Source organism: Protobothrops mucrosquamatus, unplaced genomic scaffold (genome assembly GCF_001527695.2).
Source record: "Protobothrops mucrosquamatus isolate PMUCROS unplaced genomic scaffold, P.Mucros_1.0 scaffold113, whole genome shotgun sequence".
Taxonomy (NCBI): Eukaryota; Metazoa; Chordata; class Lepidosauria; order Squamata; family Viperidae; genus Protobothrops; species Protobothrops mucrosquamatus.
This window is the reverse complement of record NW_015386485.1, coordinates 1,099,398-1,123,962: the sequence shown is the minus strand read 5'-3', so window position 1 is coordinate 1,123,962 and position 24,565 is coordinate 1,099,398. Positions and strand designations below refer to the sequence as shown.

General features: G+C 39.7%; 2 protein-coding genes across 3 annotated transcripts in view; one reads left to right on the top strand and one right to left on the bottom strand.

Annotated features, from left to right (window-relative positions):
• The window catches only part of SYN3 (synapsin III), a 175,308-nt gene that overhangs the window by 88,458 nt on the left and 62,285 nt on the right, over window positions 1–24,565 (bottom strand). The window lies entirely within an intron of this gene.
• The window catches only part of TIMP3 (TIMP metallopeptidase inhibitor 3), a 39,312-nt gene continuing 28,603 nt past the window's right edge, over window positions 13,857–24,565 (top strand). Inside the window, exon 1 of the mRNA XM_015812830.1 lies at window positions 13,857–14,269. Coding sequence (XP_015668316.1) covers window positions 14,146–14,269 — 124 coding nt within the window. The 5' untranslated portion in view covers window positions 13,857–14,145. The remainder of the gene's footprint in view (window positions 14,270–24,565) is intronic.

Sequence of the window (24,565 nt, the reverse complement as noted above, 5' to 3'; positions counted from 1 at the left end):
GCCCCCTGCACCGGTCGAGGCGTAGCTGGCAAGCGGCAGAGACGGAGCAGGCCGACCACCAGCTGGCCCAGCCCAAGGGAGGTAAGGCACCCGCCGGAAAAGGGGAAAAAAATGGTGGACAGCCTTGCTTGGCGACCCCTGTGAAATGGTCGATCGACCCCAAATGGGGTCGCAACCCATAGGTTGAGAACCGCTGCAGTATGGCATACCCCACTGGCCTATACCATCTTGCCAATGCCTTCATCTTCTCTCTTCAGCTACTACTAACAATATACTAGTGTGTCTACCTGAACTCACCGGAACAATTCAGTATTAAAGAACAGACTCCATACAGGTACTCCTAGTTTAGCAACTGCAATTAATTCAGAAAAATGGTCACTAAGATGTATGTTTATTTGTGGATGTATGTATAGGATGTATAAACTTGGTTTTGTGGTACCTTTTCTGGCATGAATGGCAATTAATTTGCAACACTTGGGTATGTTTGGGCTGGATAAAGTGAAGGAGAGAGAGAAAGATGCTGTGACAATCACTGTCTCAATTAGTTTTAGGTGAACCAGTATTATTCTTATTCTGGCATGTATTGTTGCTAGGCACAGAAATTTGAGTGTAAATATGCACATTAGTCAGAATTTCTTTTATTGCCTTTTATTAGCATTTATTAGCATTGTATTTGCAAATGGTAACTATCTGAGCCAGTTGCTAAATGGAGACTATCTGTATTCCACTAACTCACTTATTGTTTGATCTTCCCAGTGTATTCCTTCCCCTCTGTTTCCTCAACTGTTACTATACTTGGCTTTTTCCCCTGGTTCTCCCCAACCACTTTACTGAAACTAACCAGCTCTATTACATACCATGCATAGACCAAACTATCTGCATTGTGCATATTTTGTTTCAGACATGAGTCATTCCAAGCCAGGTATTTAGTGCATAGGTTGGTTCATACACAAAATGTTTTGCACATCCCTATTTCCAATAAAGTAGTACAGAATGAAAAGCAAATTTACTCAGCTCCTCAGACCAGATGTCACTATCATATTCATCAGGTTTGGAGATGATTCTGAACTGGCCTTCTGCTTCCCAACCTTTCTAATAATCAGCAGCATTTTTACTGACTATTCATCACACTCAATTTTAATTGGATGGTTGGATTCCATTTTTCCTTACAGTATTTTACTTTAAGGATTGTGTGTTGTGTATATTTGTACAGCATCTGAATGTATAGCATCTACGTGCTTCCATAAACCTTGGGGTTTTCCTAAGTTTTATGGTGCCCTTTCTGGTATGAATGGCAATTATTTTGCAACACTTGGATATGTGTTGGCTGGATATATTTTAATATATTATTATAATAATATATTTATAAGATTATCTATCTATCTATCTATCTATCTATCTATCTATCTATCTATCTATCTATCTATCTATCTATCATCTATCTATGTCACATACTGTGTATGTTATGGAAGATACCTGTGTTCCTTCAAAAGTCTTTGAAATCTTTTTCTTCATAGCATAGGAGACAACATTTCTTTCAGGGTGCATTTTAAAGATACAGCTTCAGCTGAAGCTATGCCTGCCCATAAAATTCATCAGCAAATCCAATGCCAATGAGTTGTTTGGAAGTACTCTTTAAAATACAAAGCATTTCAGGCATTTTAATTTCAATAGATTTGTAAGGCAAAGGTTATTCACACAAAGGAACAAAAAGGAAAACAAATCATCAACTTTTAATCACCCTACTCCTTGTTTATTCTAGATGTAAAGCCTCCAGGAATTCTATTTCTCATAGCCTTTTTGAAGTACTATATCTGACTTATCTGAAATCTGTTTGTTCCACAATAAATAAATTCCTGAAGTCTTTAAGAAATACATTTTGAATGCTTTAATATTAAACTAGCTCTTCCAATTTTAAAATAAATATGGAAAAAAATAAAAGGGAGAGTGATATGACCAGCTCCCTGACTAGTCCAGAATTTATAATTCATTATCTTTGGGGAGTTTGTAGATATTTATATATGAATATAGTAAGACATAATTCACAGAAACCCATACTGGATCTATCATCGTCCAGGTCAACAAGGACCACACTAGGTGTTGGAGTTGCTGGACATCTGGTGACAAATGGGCTACAAGACTCAGGGCTGTTGGCAGTGCAACCAGGAGCAGCAGTTGCAGGTCTATAGGAAGAAAAGGATTTTACTCAATGTAAATATACCAAGATTGAAAACAAGGAAATAATGATATGTTATTGCAGATCAAGGAACAGCATACTGTTCCTTGCAACTCACGGAAATTATGGTAGTCTTCCCTTCTCATAATAAAAACATTGGATACATAGTACGACATCGACAATACCTTTATAATCTTTATTTCCTACACTTATATTAAATATATATTTTGATCTGTAACAACACGTTAGAGTGGACTAAGTAAGCAAGTAAGTAACGGAGAGATTGAAGTATCTTCAACTCTCTAACGACTTTAATTATAAATAAGTAGAAGAGTGAAAATTAGCCATAAAAACAATTTTCTTCCAGAGCATAACTTATGAAGAATACCAGCACAGAGAAGGCATTTATGGAGGCTTTATCATCAGCTTTTGTAATTGCAAAAAAATTCACATGTTGTCAAACCTGCAATAAATATGACTGAAGCCATCTTGTTCTTTTTCGGTAGCCACAAGATTGGGGCTAAGAACTTAAGAGAAAGCCTTGTTTGGTATGGGAAAGATCCAATTGGGCTGGCCAAAAGCAAGCCACCAGGGTCACCTTTCCACCCCAGGGAATCACCGCCAGTGTGACTCCCAATGCCAGCACTGTATGACAGCAATGACGAAGGGGAAGATGACCCAATGATGAGTCAACCCATCCTGTCTTTTACCGTCTCTGCAAAAATCACAGTACCCAAAACAGGAGCCCAGATGGACTTAAACGTCTTACACAACTCGAGTTGCACCCGGTGCATAATCAACTTCCCTACAGAGCTAAAACTAGGAATTCATGCTAAGCTACTGCCCCTAGCCATGAGATTCGAACAGGCAGATGGATCTCTCGTTAGCAGAGCTCCTGCTACATACCTGACCAAACCAGTGTGTTCGGAAATGGGGGAGCACTGGGAGTGCAAGGGGCTGGTGCTATTGAAGACCAAGAACCATCCCTTGAACCATTAACAGCGGCCATAGAACCTATTCCAGGGACCTAGCTGATACCCAGTGAATACCGAGACTTAGCAGAAGTTTTTAGTGAAAAGGAATGTGATAACCTTCCCCCCCCCATTGGGTGACTGACTGTGTGATTGAGATCCGACCGGGAGCCAAACTTCCCAAGCCAAAAATGTATTCAGAGAGTTAAATGTCTTGAGGGGATACATCGACAAGAATCTAGCCAGAGGTTTCATCCATCCAGCAAAATTGTGTGTGGCTGCCCCTGTTCTGTTTAAAGAGAAGAAAGATGGATTGCTGAGATTGTGCATTGATTTTAAATGTGGCCAGGGTGGAGAATATGTACCCCTCCCCCTGATGAAAGACATGCTAGCCCATTTGACTAGGGGAATTTTTTTTCATGAAATTGGACTTGAGGGAGGCTTATTACAGGGTGCGAATCAAAAAATGAATGGAAAACAGCTTTCAACAGCCCTCTGGGAAGCTTCCAGTTCAGAGTTATGCCTTTTGGCCTTCAAGGGGCTCCTTCTGTGTTCATGCAATTAATCAATCAAGTGCTGCATGATCATCTGTATAAAGGGGTTCTAGTCTATCTTGATGACATCCTTATTTACAACGAAACCATGGGCAGAGCACATCAAATTAGTGCATTGAAGTGCTCAAAAAGTTGCTGAAAGCCAAGCTTTATGCTAATTCTCTAAATGCGATTTCCACCAGACACGCCTCAACTACCTTGGGTACTGGATTTCTCACAAGGGGGTCAAAATGGACCCAGCCAAGGTCAAAGCAGTGCTTGAGTGGAAGCCTCTATGTACCTGTAAACAGCTTCAGAGCTTCCTAGGGTTCACAAACTTTTATTAGCAATTCATTCCTTCTTTTGCCAAGATAGCCCTGCCAATTACTGAACTGTTGAAAACTGGAAAAGGGGGACAAAGCCTCGACCCTGTCAACCCTGTCATGGTCTATGGAATGCGAAATGGCGTTTGAATACTTAAAAAGACTATTTGCAGCTGAACCTGCCCTGAAACACCCCAATCTTGACAAACAGTTCATAATCCAAGCTGATGTGAGTGATGTGGCAGTGGGAGTGGTCCTTTTGCAAAGAAATCAAAAGGGGGACTTACAACCCTGTGCCTATATCTCCAGGAAATTAACTGATACTGACAGGCGATGGGCAATATGGGAAAAGGAGGCTTTTGTAATGAGGTGGGCCTTATTAACATGGCATCATTTCCTTGAGGGAAGCAAAGTGCCTTTTGAAGTATGGACTGATCATAAAAATCTAGAGGCACTGAGAACTCCTTGAAAGTTATCCCCTAAACATGTCTGTTGGTTGCAGTACTTTAATTGTTTCAATTTCACTCTGAAATACCTTCTTGGGGAAAAAACTTCCTTGGCTGATTCTTTATCTAGGATGCCCCAGTACAAAAGCCACCAAGAGAACATTATAAACCCTATTATTCCCCTGCCACAATCAGCTTTGCAAATAACGCGGTCAAACGCACACACAGCCAGCCGAGCCAGAGAGCCCTCTAAGAAAGAAACTTAGGGAAGAGTTAAAGACTGACACCTGGTTCTAGGCCAGTGATGGCGAACCTTTTAGAGACCCAGTGCCCAAACTGCAACCCAAAACCCACTTATTTATCACCGGGTGCCGGGTGGGCATGGCCGTGGTGGTCATGGCAGACTGGGTGGGTGGGGCCAGGGCGGCCAGTCTCTCGCCATCTCCGGGGTATGGCACGTGTGCCCACAAGGAGGGCTCTGAGTGCCGCCTCTGGCACGCGTGCCATAGGTTCGCCACCACTGTTCTAGGCAAACAAGACTCCACTGACCCAATGGGATGGGTTAGCCTGGAAGGGCTCGAAATTGTACCTACCCGAGACCCTCAGAATCCAAGCCCTTCAATGCAGTCACATCAAATTTGCTGGTCACTTTGGCTTTTTAAAAACATTGCTTTTGGTCTGAAAACAGTTTTGGTGACCTGGGATGAAAAAGGACATTGAAAGCTATGTAAAAAGCTGTTCCATTTGCACAGCGAAGGTTTGGACAGACTTTCTCAAGCTAATTGGATCCACTCAGGGGCTTTCCTCTGCTTTTCATCTGAGCACGAATGGATCAGCTGAAAAAGCTAATGCAATGGTGGAACAATACCAACAAATGAACTGGGCTGACCTCCTATCTTTTGCTGAGGTGGCTTTTAATAATACTGTGCATAGCAGTGCTAGACTTACTCCATTTAAGATAGCCACTAGTGGAGAGTTTGTCCCTATGCTTGAATGCCCTCAGGAACCACTTGCCTCACAAATATTAGACCAGTGGGTGACATCATGGCAAACTGAATAGAATAGAGCTGGAAGGGACCTTGGAGGTCTTCTAGTCCAGCTCCCTGCTCAAGCAGGAAAACCTATACCATCTCAGACAAGTGACTGTCTAGCCTCTTCTTAAAAATCTCCAGTGATGGAGCGACCACGATTTCTGGAGGCAATTGTTAATTGTCCTCACTGTCAGGAAGTTTCTCCTTAATTCGCTTTGTTCAGTTTCCAACCATTGTTTCTTGTCCTTCCCTCTGGTGCTTCGGTGAATAATGTGACCCCCTCTTTTTTGTGGCAGCCCCTCAAGTACTGGAATACTGCTATCATGTCTCCCCTATTTCTTCTTTTCTTTAGACTAGCCAGACCCTGTTTGGACTAATGTAAAAAAAGCTCTAATGCAAGCTGCAAAAACTTACAAGGAACAAGCCGATAAGAAGAGGTCCTCTCAGAGGCCATTTCTGGTGGGTGAAAAGGTCTATCTTTCAACCAAATATTTAAGACTTAAATTGCCCAGTAAGAAACTGGGACCAAAATTTCTTATCCTTTCCCTATAGTTAGAATTATCAATCCTGTGACAGTTGAATTGAAACTTCCTCGCTTACTTGGGGAAATTCACCCTGTTTTCCATTGTAGTTTGCTAAAACCTCTGAGGGAATCCTCACTGAGACCAATTCTCAAGAAAGCACCTGGTTCCCTTTTAGTTCAAGGAGAAACTCATTATGAAATTAAGCGAATCCTTGACTCTAGGTTATACAAAGGGAAATTACAGTTCCTAGTGCAGTGGAAGGGGTATCCTTTATCAGAGGCTACTTGGGTTAAGAGTGTAGATGTCAAAGCAGACCGACTGATAAAGAAGTTTGATGATAAACACCCTCAAAAGCCTTGGGGAGATTCCTAATTTACTCTTTGTTTTCTGCAGGATTTGTTTTCTCTTTAGGGGATCCAACTGTCAAACCTACAATGAACCTGACTGAAGCCATCCTGTTTGTTTTCAGTTGCCACAGGTTTGGGGGGAGGTGTTATGGAAAGTTCTATACTAGCCTAAACAATTCTCTGTCCTGTGGGAACCAAGGTCATTTCTGTTCCCTCAGCTGGGAGGTTGAGCCTAATGTCAGAAAGTCTGCCAATCTATTCTATTGGGAAACATACTTAATTCTATACATTTGGGGGTGGGGATTTTAAGTTTGTTGCTTTGGAAGGGAACTTTAGTCTTGGTTTCACTTTTGATCCTGTCGATAGTTTATAACCAATAAACATGTTCTTAGAGGAAAATTCAAGCCTCGGAGTTCTACTTTACCTGTTCTCATCTATCGGAACCATGACACATGTACTCTAAAGTCTCGGAAAAGCTGTCTTGTAATAATAATTCAGAGAATTAGACCTTTTTGTAAGAGTAACAGCTAATGATATTGTTTCTTTTCAATTGGGCATGAAACTGTTACTGGGGGATTCATATGCCAAGACACAGTGTGAAGCCACAGGAGTTCCACAGCTTTATCAGGGCAAAAAAAGAGAAAGAGTTTAGCTAACAAGATGCTTCTTTCCCAGCATTAGAAAATGGAAGTTACTAAAAATCATGCAAGGTAGACAGCCTCAAGGTTTTGCTGGGTATGAATTTAGTAATACACTATAAAATATAATACAGTATATGGTCATTAATTTATTTTATATATTCCTTCATATATACACTACATATTTAAATATAAATGAATTGGTTTTTTCCCTTTTCAGGATTCACTTCCGTGTTTCCCTACCATCACCAGCATCTCCTTTCTGACTAATCCTTACTAAAGGATATCTCCCATAAGCAGGTAGATTTCAAATACATCTATCTAATGATGTCTGATACCTCCAGGAAATCCCTGTCAATGTGAGCAATCTATGTCACATGAGACACATGATGGAAATAAAATGATGCAGATGTGCACAGATGTAGAAAAATAGAAAGAGAGCAGCTGTGGCAAGAAAACATACAGAGAAAAATTGTCTCCAAAGATACCAAACATGATAAAACAACTGTACCCTGCAAAGAGGTAGGTTCCCTTACCTAAATAAATAAATAACCCACTAAACGTTAGACTTTTTTTTAGATCCCAGAACTCCTTTGATATTTTTAAAATCCCAAATTAAAATTATATAATAGTATCCTGTATGCTAAGGTGAATACATTCATCTTTTGGGAACTGAATTTCAGATCTTCCACACTATGAACTGGAGTCAGAAAATGCCATATAAATATGACAGGTGGCTTAGGGACAATCTGAGTTGGAATTTAGCAAAAACAGATATCATGAATAACTGAGAACCCCACCCATACAAATGGAATTTTTAATTGTTCCTAGTGGTGAGCATTTCTTCTCTTCAGAGAACACCCCCCCCCCAAGGCCAGTCTCTTGCAACACAGTGCCCTCTAGCATAATAGACACATTCCAAACTGACTTAGGAAGTGAAATCTTTTCAATGGGAAACTTTGCTTCCTAGTGTGATTATGCTGGGTGTTCCCAAAATAGTATAGAGACAAGATTAAGTTGGTTTGCATGAATTGTTAAAAACAGTGTATAACCAAAGTAGATGGAGAAAACATACAGTTGTGGTAGATTTTTTTGCTGAACTCTCCCATATTAGGACATCAGTGTTTTAGAATTGATACAGGGATAATACTAACTTTTTTTAATTTCTAGAGAAATATTCAGGATAGATAAAAGGATATAGTCTATTAACCATAAAATATTGTTTTCAGCTTCAGCAAAAATATAAGTGAACATGAATCAAATCAATAGCAGAGAAATAATTAGAATGAACTTGTTTGCATTCTCATTGCAGTTCTTCTCATCCTTAAAGCAATTTTTCTATTCATACCTTAGCTTCAATTAAGTGTATAAATGTGTTCACAGCTAATCATGGCATTTCAATTTGGCTAGGTTCTAAAACCAATATTAAACTAGATGAAGGTATCAGGACAGACAACAATCCTTGTGGAAAGGAGACATTTGCTGCAGGGATAGAGACAAGCTAAAGTGAAAGAATCATACGATTGTGTGGTTAGTGCCAATCAAGGTACATAATTAAAATAAAGTGACAGACATAGTTGACAGTTACGAGTCAAAACACATCGGTGTTGAGATGTAGGATGTCTGAAATCAATTTCCACCTTTGAATCATGTTTTTTTAATGCTTTTTTGTTTGGTGGAGAGCAGGGCTGTTGTAAAAAATATAAACAAATATACTGAAATCCCCCAAAGCTTCTCAGTCACTCTACCATCTGCTGCAATAAAAGTTCCCTGTGACTTGTGAAGGTGGAATGATAGTCTGTTGGCAATTTTACAGCTGGGTATTTTTCCCAATAGCTGTAATCATGATCATACGATTATACGTTATTAATAGCATCTAGCTTGGGGGAAAGTGTATGAAGGATGATTAACTATAAACAATGCATGCACAAAGAGGATTCGGATGTTTGGGGAAGAGATACTGAATTTCTGTGGTGGTTGAGAGAATACAGTAATCGTTGGCTTAAGCTCAAGAATTGGGAGATAGAAAGACAAAAATTCCATCCATGGGCAAATTTACTACTTCGTAGAAGACATTTTCTTACAAAATCTGGGAATCAATCAAAGTGGGTTCAGTCCTAGGCTTGATGGGGCTAGGAAGACAGTAAAAAAAAGTGATTCAGCTCTTGAGAAAAAAAAAATGAGCCTGGAACCGATCTTAAAGTAGAAGAAAGCAAGTCTAAATTCTGGAAGTAACTTAGTCTTCTAAAGCTCTATGATGGAGCTTTGAAATCCTAGGTAATGATCTAATGACGTCAATAATTCCCATTGTATTTCCAGGACAATAATGTTATCTTGTAAAATCTTGCATGTTACAATTCCCTTTGATGTGATGCTATTCCTATTTTATAGTTTGCAGAGAGAAATAAAGCAAAAGAACACAACCTCTTTATAAATTGCATTGAACATTGCAATTGCTAGAAACAAATGCATATTGGTTCTATTGTTGAACTTTATTCCCAAGGAACTCTTTGAGTTGCAGTATTATAATGGAATTGTAGAAATAATATCAAATAAAATTCTCTCCATCTCCAGTACATTACAATTTTTAAAATTCTTGAGGAAACATATAATTAAGTGGTTATAAAATCATCATATATAGTTCCATCTTACCTCTTTTCATAAAAGTTGAAACATAAATAAAATACCACCAGTATGCTTCTTTTACACAATGCTATTTTAATTTATAATCTGAACCATATTTATTCATCTGCTTTTCTACAAGGTCATATATTAAGATGATCAGATTATGGCCTTCACCAGCAACAGTGGAAAGAGCCTTTTATGGTGGTGACCTCCCACATTTGAGTTCTCCCTAAGGTATTATATTTCATCTAGTGTTAGACTGAAATACCTTTAAATGTCTAATTATTGAAAGTGATTCTTGTATCCTCGGTTGGTTAAACATTTACTATTTATTCTTCCTTTCCTTTTTTGTTTTTTGATAGTTCTAAATTGCAGTGTTGTGTTCCTCGAAATCCATTTTTGGAGAGTGGTCAATTTAGAGCAGGGATAAGCAGGGCTTTTTTTCTCATAGAACGCCCAGAACGGAGTTTCGGCACCTTTTTTGGATGGAACCTTGTAGGGTAGGCAAGGCGGGTTGTATGACGTGTGTGAGTTCCGGCACCTTTTTTTTTTTTTTTTTTTTTTAGAAAAAAAGCACTGGGGATAAGTAATTTAGTGCCTGTAGGACTACAGACTTTTTCCCTGCGCTTCTGACATTGTATCCCAGCTACTTTATTTTTTCTTTTAGTCTTTTGATTTAGAAAATAAATGGGATAAATAACATGCTGCAGAACAATCCCCAAATTTCTAGCATCAGCTTTATTCCCAATAATATACTTGGGGCCTATATAGGCAACCTTAGAATATTAAAATATTTGGTGGCTGCTATTGTAGCATGCATGTCTAGATGCTTGGACATTCACTGGTTTCAGCTACTTTCTCAAAAGGATTGTAGAGTCGAGCCGTGAACTCTACCCCTTTTGAATTTGTGTGCAAAGACACGATACACATACAAAAGAGGTGAGGTTTGTGTTTTTACAGTGGGATGCTGTTTTCATCAGACTCAGTCAATTATTATAACCTCCTCACTCCAGACACTGCTGTATGAAAACATGACTATTTGCACACAAAAAGCAACAGAAGAAAATGATGGAGAGGTGGGAAGCAACTTTATTTGCCCACCAATAAATAGATGTTGTAAGTCTAGCATAATCACTATGGCAGCTACTTTATCAATAGTCAAGCTTCCCGGGGGCAGCTGTTTGGTAATGGCACAAGCTTTTTGGATTGGATTGGCAGCTTCTGCCACTGAACGTAAAAAAAAACCCACAAAAAAACCCCAAGCTTGAGACAGAAATATGGCTGTTGAAAGTAGAACAATGAACCCTGGAAATAAAATTATGGGCTTGGATCTCTAATGACTGCAGTTTTATTCCTAATAATTCCAGTCACAAGAGCTTTTCTCTATTTTCAGGGGGGGGGGGGTTGGTTCCTGAAATTGCCCATACAGCTCTACATTTATCATTTCAATCCTTGGGGAAGTTATTTCACTTCCAGAAACTACCATTGCACTTCTGGGACATTCATTTCAATGATAAGAACAGGAGAGCCACTCTCAGACAGATGGGACCAGATGAGGGCAACATCAAATGGTACTGGAGGCAAATTGTTTTCCAATAGTGGGACAGAGAAGCCAGCCTTCCTATCTAGGATGTATGACATAAGAATTATATAGCTACTATCTATGTACACACAAGGATTGAATGAAAAATAATGCCTCCAATGTTGCAAGTCACCAAGCCATGGCAGGATAGGTAGTCCTTGACTTACAACCACAACTGAGCCCCAAATTTCTATTGCTAAGTGAGACATTCGTTAAATGAGTTTTGTCCTATTTTACAATCTCACTTGCCACTGTTGTTAAGTGAATAACTGCAGTTGTTAAGTTAGTAACATGATTAAGCTTCCTCATTGATTTTGCTTGTCAGAAGTTCACGAAAGGGAATCACATGACCCGGGGATAATGCAACCGTCATAAATATGAGTCAGTTGCCAAGTGTCTAAATTTTGATGATGTAACCGTAGGTATGCCTCAATGGTTGTAAATGTGAAAAATGGTCATAAGTCACTTTTTTCCAGTGCTGTTGCAATTTCAAACATTCACTAAACAAACTCTTGTAAGTTGAGGACTACCTTACTTACAAGCTAAATGTATGATGGGCTCTTTGTGTGCTTTCATTTCAGTTATTATGAAGTTGTTGAAAGAAAAGTTTGTGTTGCTGTTGGTTGTAAAATGAAAGCCTGCAGGGAGACCTCAACAGTGAGCTTTAAGGAAAGTATATAATTGAGTTTGATTGATGAAAGAGTCTTTCCAACTGAAACTGAACACCGATTGTAGATCGTTGATGACAGCTTATGGGAATACTGTTATTTGGGCAAAAAGGTGTAAAAATGGTGTACAAATGGTATGATTTGTGTGATCAACCCATGACAATGTGACAATAGCCAATGAGTTTCACATGAGAAAAATTGATGAACAGATTAGTCAAAGCGAAATTACTGTTAAGACTGGCTTGCCAGAGGATCACGTTACTAACATTTTTCAATGTCAGAACCAGGGCTTTTTTTCTCATAGAACGCCCAGAACGGAGTTCCAGCACCTTTTTTGGATGGAACCTTGTAGGGTAGGCAAGGCAGGTTGTATGATGTGTGTGAGTTCCGGCACCTTTTTTTTTTTTTTTTTTTTAGAAAAAAAGCACTGGTCAGAAGTGTTTTGCAATTGATTCTTTGCACATAGATGGAATTGAAATTTTCAGGCAAATTGTGTCATGCAATGAGAATGAAGGTGAGAAATTTCTTTGCAGCAATATGACAATTAAACCTGAGATCATTATTAGCAGAAATGAAATGTTAGTCCATGAAATATCATCACAAAGTTTTACTGCTTGAAAAAAATATCAAAACCGAGGCAAGACAACTTAAGATCACTGATTTTTTTGGATGCAGGTAGTTTTATTGGCATTGATTTTTCTGGAAGATGATGCTACTACCAACTCAGAGTGCTACACTGCAACCCTCAAAACTTTGAAACAAGGTTCAGAAGCACAGAAAGGATTTTTCTTCAACATGTCAATGGTAGGCTGCACTCTTCATGAGCCAGCCAAGAGGGAATCGAAAACTTGAGTCTCACCACCTTGAGACTCTGCTACACCATTCAATTTGGCCCTATCTGACTTGCACCTTTTCACCAAATTGAAGGAATTTTTTGTGGGCATCTATTTGACTGAAACGAAGAGATAAAAAAGACAGTCAGGATCTGATTGAGGAGACAAAGCGTGAAGTTCTTTCATGTTGTCTTTAAGAACTTGTCCATCTAAAAAAAAAAAAAAAAAAAAAAGAACTTGTCCATCATTGGCAGGAATATGTAGTGAATGGTTGTGATTGTGCAGAGGAAGAAATACAGGTAACGAAAAGCTTACTTCACCGAGTATTTCTATTTAATTTATTAAAATACTTTTATTTTACTCATTTAAAGATACAGCATGGAGGCATTACCTTTCATTCAATTATCTTAATAAAGAGCCCTCCATTAGCTCAGCCGAGAAACCAACTATTTCCCAATCTGATTCATTTTGAGCTTTTCCATTCAGGATAGGCAATAAAACAATAAAATAAATAAATAAAATAAATAAAACACTTTCAATATTTAAGGTACCTTTCAATATTTCAGCTCAAATGAATAGCACTTGACTATCTGCTGTGAGTATTCTTGCTTTTCCTTTCCTCACCCCCTTCTTTTTTCATTTTCTGTCGTAACTTTTTAGACCAAAATCTGCACGACAGTATTTTAAACTGTAAACTGCTGTGAAGTTGAGGAATGTTAATATTCGAATATATACAGTAGATAAAAGATAGCCGAAAGGACCGGCATTTACTGGTTTCCTTCTCCTGCATATATTCATCAAAGCTTCCTCTAACGTTCCTCATCATCCCTGCTACAGCCCTATGCTTCCAGTCTCTACTTGTCCTTCCTGTTCCCCTTTTGTAACTGTCAACAGAAATCCTGCTTGTAGCCCCAACTGCCACATACAGAGAATACAAGAGAATACAGATTATTCCCTATATGGAACTGAATCCCTTGCTGGGACCCCGCCTCCAACCAGGATTTTCTTTCTTTCTTTCTTTCTTTTTTTGGTAGCCTCTCCCCTTTCCTCAGGAATGAGGTAATGCGGGACTCCGATTGGTCCAGGAGGCGGCACCCCAAGAGCCGTGTGGGGCGCGCTCAAGGCTATAACTCCCTGCAACCGCCCAGAGCGCAGAGGCGCGCACGAGAGTTGCTGGGGAGCGTCAAACTCGCCGAGAGGAAAGTCGAGCCTGCACTTTTAATAGAAGCGGAACCGCGCAAAAAAAAAAAAAAGTCTTGCTCCGTTTAGCGCGCGGTCGCCTCGCCAAACCGTGGAAGGAGCGTCCGGACGGAGCAGAATTGCAACTACCTTTTTCACCCCACCACCCCCCCCCCTCTTTCTAAAAGCATCTTCCTCTACTTCTTAACGATTCTCCACGTGGGTGGAGACCGACGAGTGCGGGAACAGTACTACTGTAACAGCACAGTATGTCAGGGCGGGTGCTGAGTTTTTTCTTGCTGCTCTGCAGCTGGAGCCTGACTGAGCTGCTGGTCGAAGCTTGTACCTGCGTCCCAGTTCATCCCCAGGATGCCTTCTGCAATTCGGACATCGGTGAGTGTGGCATTTTCCTCTCGCTAACTGCACTCGGCAGTCTCTGTAAGCAGCATTTGCCTGATGGTCAGGTTTTCCGAGAGCCGTGTAGTTCTCGTTTGAAGCCCAGGCGTGAAAGTTGTCGACAGGTTTACAATTCCAGTCCGAACGGATTGGATTTAAATACAGCTTTGAACTGAAAACAGCGAAAACACTGGCCAAATAAAGTTGTCCCCTCATTGTACTTTGGGGTTGCTTTGCAAAATAGTGAACCACCAGCGTCACCAATCCGAATTGTTTGCACTCGGTTCTGTCCTTCTGCACGTAGATGAATGGCACACCTACTTTGTGGCAGTGGCCTAATGGTTAAAGGTAGCTGGAAAGTTCTGTAACACACAGCATATTAACTTTGTGAAGTCAGGGCAGATTTTTCTGGAACAAACTAGAAAAAGTGAGTTTCAACAGCACTTCAGTCCTAGAATGTCAATACTTGGAAGCTTGTCTGACTGTTTTGAGGAGATATTATTTCTAAATAGTGTTGTACAGTATAGGCTAGCAGGCTTTAAAGTTGTAATTTACAAGATAAAGTTAATGTGCTAATACTACTGCTCCACCCAGTGTATTTACCTGCAGGTTATAGATTAAATATGGAAAAGAATCTGAAATTTACTTAAGCATGATTCCTCTGTATATATGTCTAACTTGTCTGCATATGTAAATATATGTAATGGGACAATAATTTTTTTTCTGCACAGTTACTACTTATCCAGATAGTATGCTATAGTGGTTAAGTGCTAGACTAAGACTGGGAGATCCAGCTTCAGGTAGAAATTCACTCTAGATGACTTTGGTTCAGCTGTTTTTTCTCAGCTTTATCCTATCTTATATGAAATATGATTTTTCTTTAGGAAAATATAAGGAAGTGCTACCTACAGTAGCTTGAGCATCAAACCCATTTCACCAAAAACGATTTCATGTTATTAACTCCTTCCCTTGCAATATGCTTTGGTTACTGAGTGGTCTCAGCTGAACATTTTTGTCATCTCATTAGTTTTAACTTTTAATTTGATGGTTGCCAGTCAGGCATATAATACTGGAAACAATTTATCAGCCTTTACCTTCTAATGAGCATTTACAGACTACAAGGTTTCCATTCCCCAGTTTCACACAAATCACTTTGAAGCTGACAGGATGACTTCTGTATCCTGGAAAAATGCAGACTGGTAGAGAACATTATAAGCCAATCAGTGCTTTCTTTAGCTGACCAAGGGCACAGTACAAAAATGTCAATCATTTTCCTGAGCAATTGGGTGTGCTGGGTTACCACTCTATAGGAAGTACAAGTTATTGGCAACATGTTTCTTCCACTCATGCTTTCAGTATTTGTTGTGTACATTTGTCTTACTGTTTTCCAAAAGTAAAATCTAAGCAATTGCCACCAAAATTCCTAACAGTAAAGTTGCCATTCTGCCTGTGACGCGATAGGGAGATAACATATGAGAATGTTTGAAACTAGGACTTTTCCCAATAGTTGGTGAATCATAGTTGTTTGTTGCCATGGTAGCTCGCATGGGAGAGAAAGAAAGATATATTCTAAACAATCCCCCTATGGAAAGACATCAGAAACAGGATGGTGATGCTTTGAGGCCATGTAGGGCCAGTATGACTGCCCACAAGCTCCACAGAGTCACATTGTTGCAAAGAACATAGGAGCTTTGCTTCAGTTTCTAGTAAACACTAGCACAGGTAGGAGCAAAATGTTTTGCTTTCAGAATGGTTAGTTCTCAATTCAGACAGTTCTGCAGCTGGTTCCAAACTAGAATGAAATCCTTGTATAAAGAATACAGTTTACTAATCCCAAACTTGTGCTAGTTTCATATTGGTGTAAAACCCTTCCAGAATATTTGGAATCCAGCCATCTCAGTTTGTTCCCATGCTAGTGAAATCTTTGTAAGCTTATACCATAAACCACATGGGAAGTAAATGGCATGTGTGGCATCCTGAACCAACTACAGAGAAAAACATATGGGTGGAAGCATTTACATGGACTAAGAATAAAGCAAGTATGATGGTAGTTTTCAGATAAATAAAGTTTTGACTCCTGAAATGAAATACAAAATCAAAATTACTCTATAGACTGGAAGCCTCTGACAAATCCATAGATTAAAGGTAACCCTTCTTTCAATTTGCTGCCTAAATGGAAGTATTTTGTAGATATTTTCATTACTTAACGTTTCATTGCTACTTTATGTATGTGGCATTAGTTAACTTTTGGTTTCCAAAATAGATACTCAATAACTCCCATGGAAAGGTTTGTTTGTTTCTAAATTGAGACTTAAAGATTCTAAACTAGTGATGGCGAACCTTTTAGAGACCGAGTGCCCAAACTGCAACCCAAAACCCACTTATGTATCACCGGGTACTGGGTGGGTGTGGCCCACTGAGTGGGCATGGCCCACTGAGTGGGCATGGCTATGGTAGTCATGGCAGTGTGGGTGGGTGTGGCCAGGGTGGGTGTGGCCACCTCAATGTTGCTCCTGGGGAGGGATGCCTGTGGGGGCCGGGCAGGGTTGGGGGAGATCCAGGGGTCTGGCAGGTGGGGCAGTGGGCAGGAGGCTTGTCCTGAGGGTGAGGCGAGGGAGGGGGCAGGGTGGGGAATGCCATTGGCGTGGGGCAAGGCAAGGCGAGGCAGGGGCCGGGGCAGGGGCTGGTTGCAGACAAAGGGGGGCTCCGGTGAGGAGGAGGAGGTGGAAGAAGGTTTAAGCAAGCTTAGCAACCAGAGTGGGGATTCCCCCCCCCCAACAAATGTGCTTCGTGGTTATCTCAAAGCAGGACAGAAGAAACCAAAACCTGCTGCAAGCACCCAGCAGATGGGAGGGGAATAAAAAACAAACAGCCCCCCCGCCAATCCTCAACAGAAATGCTCATGACAACGAAAGCCTCAGACAGGGGCAGGCGGGCGTCTTGCTCAGCTAATGGCTTGGGGGGAGGAAGGGGGCAACTACACCCCCTCTCAAATGCCCTCTCACAAAAGCAGGATGAAAACTCCAAAAAGCGACAAGGAAAAAAAGTTAAAACAGAAGAGTGTCTCAGAACACCTGTATTAGCAGATGCAACTGATATAAAATCTGGATGAAGAATGGTCAATAAAGCATTCTTGGTTATCTATTTTATTTTTCCTAATAAGCTGTAACCAACTTCCTCTCTTCACTTTGCAAAACCTGTGGGTCCCACACCATTCCACATACCTGCAAGAAAGCAGCTGCAATGGAGTACTCTAACTGTAACTTTGAAATGTGGCATCCCTGATTTAACTGCTGTCACACTGCAAGTACAGTTGGAGTTTACAGTACTAGTTTATACAGCATGTGTTATTTATTTTATCTTTCTTCTCCTTATACAAAACTACACCTTCTATACACAGAATGGAGAGTTATTGTCGGTTTCTTGTCCAGTTTTAGTTTCCCTCTGCATCTGATTGGCCACTGGAGTAAAATAACGCCAAAATTTGTATTCTGCCTATAGATTACCACTTTGGTATGGTGCCAGTAAATCACCAACAGGTGGATTTGTTTATTTGATGCCACAGTTTTCACTATACTACATTTTATTTTAAAATGCCAGTTTTTGAATCCTATTTACAAATGGAATTAGGGATGAAATTGGAGCTTAATGTATCCTTCAGAGAACAATATATTAAGTAGCAGCAGAATTTATAGTAAGTGGTTATTTTTGATCCCTCTTTTTGTGCAGCAAAAAGTTGTGAAAGCAAGATCTTCCTTAAGCCACCAGTGCTGCCAGCACCTCTTTAGTAAACACTGCCATTCTTTTCTAGAATCAAAAGGGGAAGAAGCTGATCCAAATTTCAAGCTGATGAAGAGTTAAATGTTTCCATGGAGACTTGTTGCAGTTTGGTACTTTATTTAAGGCAGACTAAACTGCATGCTGGTTTACAAAACAAGTAACTTTTTATAGCTCTTCAACTCTGACAAAATACATGTCTTAAAGGGAGGAGTCAGTGCCCCCAAGGGGTTGATGCTTGACAGAAGGTTGCCAGAACAGATCTATTCATAGTTCTCTTGGCAATTAAATACAATGGCAAAATAAAATCCTTGAAAAGGATTTGCTGTATTTTATTTTAAAGAAAATGCCATTATGGTTTCAAAAAGAATGGAAAGAAATGCCTGAACTTGAAAGAAACTATTTGCTCAAATTTGGCTACTAGTGAGCCATCATTCATTTCCTTTTATTTATTACTTATTACTTTTATTGTGCCATCCTATCCTTGAATTTACAGTGTCTAAATAAAGATAGGATTATTGCCAAATCTTTTTTACTGGAAGAACTCAAAGATGAAAGCATTTTGTACAAATGCATAAAAAAATTAGTCAAATCCTATTTACAAAGCATCAGGGTGGGGATGTGGATATCTATACCAACTGTCACAAATTTGGTACAAATCTGGAGGATACTAGGTTAGTTATTGACAAGAAGAAGCATCAGAATAAGGAATGTTTATCCTGCTGGCTGTCATAGAGCTGTGATAGCAACAGGATTATCATAAATACATACCCACTTCCTCAAATGAGAACCAATGATACAATCACCTCCTATTTCTCCTATACAGTGACACAGAGTGATTTTAAACTCTCATCTAATATTCTCTATTTGTTACATTTGCTAGGTCATGCCTTGTACTAAGCCATAGTATGATTTGTTAGGTTTGGGCTTAGAATGCTACATGAATCCAGTCACATTTTCTGATATAGCAAATTAAACAAACTCAACAAATTGTGATTTATTCAATCAAATAAGGTTTAATACACTATAGCTTGGCTCAGAGGTTCCCAACCTTTTGGGCACTAGGGACCGGTTCCGTGGAGAGAGGTTTTTCTGCAGACCAGAGGGGGCATGGTTTTGCTTATTTGTGCGGACTGGTTGCTGGCATACCATGGCTCAGTACTGGTCCACGGACCAAGTGTTGGGGACCCCTGGCTTAGCATGAAGTATGACTCCCATTCAAGATAAAAATACTGTAAAGAAAACTGTCCCTAGCTCCTTCCAGGTTTTTTATTTTTTCATTAGGCTATCTAGATTGCCACGGGCTTTCCTATCTAATTGTGAGATGCTAAGTTGAAATTCCAGATTCTACTTTCTCCTTTTTCTCATGGACTTTTTGATTTTGCACATGTAGTTTATTTCAGGGTGCATATTGATTAATTCTGCTTCTCTACAGAACTGTAAACTCCCTAAACTACAAAATCCATCACTAGCAGTATGGAAATTTTGATGAGAACTAATTCTTCTGTGCTTTTATTGTATTAATTTATTCTGCAGTCACCTGAGAGAGCAGCTGCATCATATGAATTGGCTGAATGCAAACCCCTTGAAATCTTAATAACAGTGCAGCAGAATTAACCCAAGAAATGGGGCTCCTTCTAGACTAGCCAAGTTTTAGGGACTTTAGAAAGGGAAAGTTGAAGCCTGAAGAATAAGTTGAATTTCTATAAAATATTTCTTCAGAAGTTTTGTTACAATTAGAATTATTTTTTTTTAAACACTAAAAAAAATCAGGTGAGTAGGGTGGCTCATCAGGGGAAGTGAATTGTGTCACATTTGTGATTATAGTGACACATATTGTGGAAGAAGGACTTTAAATCTTGTATTGCTGCATCTTTCTGAAACAGCCACATTTTTAGTGTAAAGCTGATTGTTTTATTTCTTTATTGTATGCTGCCTCAAGTCACCTATGTTGAGATTGGGGGGGTATAAATTTGATAAAAAGTATTGCTGCTTTATGAATTGCACTAACTTTAAACCATGGATTTTTTTTAAGCAATTAACTTCAAATTTGAAGAAAGTCAGGCTACCTTAATTTATAGCAAGACAAGGTCTGAAGTACCTTTGAATAATTGTTGAACCGTATGCAACTCTACAAGATAAACAGGTTGGGATCCTAATATATAGATTTACTAATATATAGATTTACCTTCTGACAGGCATAGTCAATGGGAAAGCAAGATTTGTTACTAACTTAACAACTGCAGTGATTCACTTAACAACTTTGGCAAGAAAGGTCGTAAAGTGGGGCAAAACTGATTAACAAATGTCTCACTTAGCAACAGAAAAATTGGGATCAATTGTGATAAGTTGTACGCTTAAAAGGAATAACTAGACCAAACTGGCTCTTGTTGCTATATTGTAGAATAAAAATAGCTTATCCTGATGCTAGGCTAGCATGATGTATATCAATTATTGAGGAGATGTATTCTATATTTTTATTTTTTCTTTCTTAAATATTGTGATACACCCACCATAATATGGAGATAAAAATTATGATAAAGTGTAAGTTAGCTTGAATATATAACATGTATATGGTTAGTATTTATTATTGCCTTGACCAGGGGGCTGGACTAGATGATCTCCAAGATCCCTTCTGGGCCTATGGTTGTATGTTCTAAGTCTCTATGAGACTGACTGCTAGTTAAGCATGCATAGGAAGAGACTATTTTAAGTTGGAAGAATGGGACAAGATGTCTGAACAAAAAGGGAGGACATTGCCCAGAAAACCTCTGTGAAAGTAATTAATTCCGTCTTACAAACAAAATATTTTTGTTCCTCTTTTGTTTTCCTGTATGGGATAATATTGCAAATACATTACTAAGCTGTGACCTTCATTGTGTTTATTATCTTTTTTATATGGGAGGCTAGGATTCTTCAGAAAGAAGAATATAAATACATCTGGAAAGTCTCTACCTTGTTTTCTTTCTGGTAAATTATAATAAATACTAACCATTTTGCCTGTGACTAAAAACTCAGTTATGTATAAAGAGGGAAAAAAAGTCCTGGAGCAATGCCTTTTTCTCTTCAGTGACAACATTTTCCCAAGCCTTTCTTGACTAAAAGGTTTTAATACATTTACGAGCATATGTCTCATGTTAACCAAGGAATTTGCTGATGTAATGGGTGGATACTATTGTCCTCTGATAGCATTTGTCTATACAGTTTTTATTTCTTTGACACAATCTCAACACATCTGCATGAATCTGTGCATAAAGCAAAGTCTTACTTCTTCACATTACATACTAACACTGAATTCAGTTCATCCTGTGCTTGCCATGAAAGAATTAGGAGCAATAATAGCATTATTAGATTGTTTCCAATCCTGTCCCAGTACACAAACACACACACACACACATACACACACACAGAGAGAGAAACACACACACACACAGCACAAGTAGGTTTAAGTATGTTTATTTCACATAACCAATCCCCTAGTCATTCCCCAGGTCCCAACTCTGTGCAGTCCTTAGAGTTAGTTTCAAATGACTTCTCTGAAAAATGCTGGCCAGATGTAGTGAAAGCAACAGGAGCAAGAAAATGCACAGGCATGGGGACAATGCCAACAAGGTAAACTAAGAACCCTGGGCAGGACAACAACAAGGTGAATCACTGAATTTCAGACAGGACAACCACAACCCCTGATTGCAAGGCCCAGTGAAAGCAACCACGATTCTCCAGACTCCTGGCACAGTGCAGGCAACTTGGCTTCAATGAGCTCAAAGCACAATGGAGGCAAAATCAGTCCCACAGGTTCAAGGCATGATGAAGGCAACTTGACTTCAATGGATGCAAGGCACGACAATGGCAACACATCTTAATGAGTTCAAAGCAAAGTGTCAACAGCATCCACATATTGATGGATTATAAACGGTTATCTCTGATAACTCACCAGGTTCCAAGCGCTGAGGTAAAAAGGTCCTGACCTGTGCACTTCATTAGGAGGGTTGAGGCTGCCTCCTCACAAATAAACTCACCGACATCTATTGTGCCTGGTTAGCTCTGTGTGACCTGGCATTGTGGGGGTGGCAACTACTCTACTTCACTGACTGGCTGCAGCTGAGCCTCTTCTCCTCTCTCTCTCTCTCTCTCTCTCTCTCTCTCTCTCTCTCTCTCTCTCTCTCTCTCTCTCTCTCTCCCTCCCCACTATTGGGACCCACAACTGGATTGTTAAATGAAGCAGTCACTAAGTGAAACTGCCATTGTACTTATGATCTTACTTCAGCTTTATTTTGCTTTACACATTGGGAAAATCATCAAAATGAAATTGGTTATAAAATTAGTTTTTCATCACCATGATCACTGAATGGTTGCTTAATGAGGCAGTTGCTAAAAAAGAACTGCCTGTAATTATATTTCCTAACCTCACAGCCAAGTCATTTATAAATACAGTATGTTGAACAGCAGAGGGCCTAGAATGGAGCTCTGCACTCTTTCCAGCTCAAGACTACATTATAGCTTCATGCAGTGGTATTGATATATGCTTGTTGGGTACAACCTGTGAAAAATATTGTTGTTTTCAGATTAATCCTATAATGTCCATTTGTACGCAGTTCCCCTTAGAGGAGGAGGAAGCAACCTCAAGCATTCCTGTGTCTTTCTTGTGCTACAACCATAGTCCCCCCTCCTTTTCTCGCTTTTGGTTTCCTTTACAAGCCAAAGTTCTTTTTTATATTGTAGCCTTTTTGACTTTTTCCTACAAGTATTAACTACACACCTCTTTGAACTTTTAGTTCAGTTGAACAATTGTAAGCTCCCCTGCCCCTTATTTTTTTTCCATGTCATTTTTGTGACTAAGAATAGACTTAAACTGGATCTTCCCAGTTTAACATTTTAACTACTACACCACATTCATTCAGTAATGTCACGGAGGAATATATATATTATAACGATTGTATGTAAAGGTCACTTTCCATACAGAGCCCCCAACATACTTTCCTATCAAGACTCCCATCCTGCTACTGCAAATGTTTCTGTATTTTGATTTGGGGAACAAGAGAATTCTCTTCTTGAGCCAACATAGAAAATAAGGATCTTCTATTTGTGGCAAACCAGTTACTTGCTAATGATAAATAACTTATTTCTATTAGAGAATCTTGGATGAAAAAACTCCCTGATGATGTGTACATAGCATCCCATATTATTTATTAGGTCTTGACATTCACCATCCTCTTAAGATTGCCACTTTATAATGTTGGGATGGTTAATAAGTCCACAGAAAGGTTTCTTCTGTGCAATTAGAGACAGAAGTGTTGTCATATAATTTAGATTTGGCATCCTTATCCTTAGTTCTCCAGACCAGGGCTTTTCAATCTTTTCACCCATTGTACCACTTTTAGGATATGGCAATATCTGAGTACCACCAGTTGCCTAGTAAGGTGTCAAAAACTTGATCACCCCCCCCCAAAAAAGGGAAAAAGTGATGAAGTACAGGTAGTCCTCGACTTACAACAGTTCGCTTAGTGACTGTTTGAAGTTACAATGGCACTGAAAGAAGTGCTCCCCAAGCCACAGCCGAGCAAGACACCTGCCTGCCCACCCGGCGGCGCTCTTCCTCCTGTCCAAGGTTTTCATTGTTGTGAGCATTTCTGTTGAGGATTGGCAGCGGAGGTGGGGTGGGGGGCTGTTTGGTTTTTATTCCTCCCGTCTGCTGGGTGGTTGCAGCAGGTTTTAGTCACTTCACATGACCCTGGGACACTGTGACCGTCATAAATATGAATCAGTTGCCAAGCATCTGAATGTAAATCACAAGACCCTGAAGATGCTGCAACATTCCAGCTGATCGGCGCTTCTTCTGGGCTCAGCAGAAGCGCCAGGATCAGCGCCGAGCTCCAGCTGAGCCCTGACAGTCCCAAAGAAGCACTGATCCTGGCGCTTCCGCTGAGCCCTGACAGCCCTGCAGCTCCAGCCATCTCTCGGTCAGGCTTGTGCGGTGCTGTCACCGGTTCAGCTCATTCCCCTCCCCGCTACCACTTTTCTAGGATGATCGCATACCACCTGCCAGGTGCCAATGTACCACAGGTGGTACCCGTACCACTGGTTGAAAAGCCTTGCTCCAGACCATATATCCCAAGCTTTTCATTCAAGCCATTATCTCAGATTAATGTATCACCTTCAGTTAAATAATTGACATTTTTTCTTACTGTAATAATAGGGCCATATGGGTTTTTTGAAGATAGCATTACAGAGCATTAATCCCTGAAGAGAAATGCAGTGTCATGTTTCTTAAATTCACCTCCCAAAGCATTGTAAATTGCTCCTAGCGGAATCTCAGATAACTGAATTCATCATTTGGGATGAAACATGGGCTTAAGTGCATGGAATATCGTTATAACAGGTGAGTTTCTGAGAACTAGAAATATTTTCTTTCTGTCTGGATATAGCACAGATGTAATCAATAAACTATAAAATCTCAGATTTGTGAATGTAATCAGTATGCCTGCTATTGTAAATTCTACTAACGTCATGCCTAAT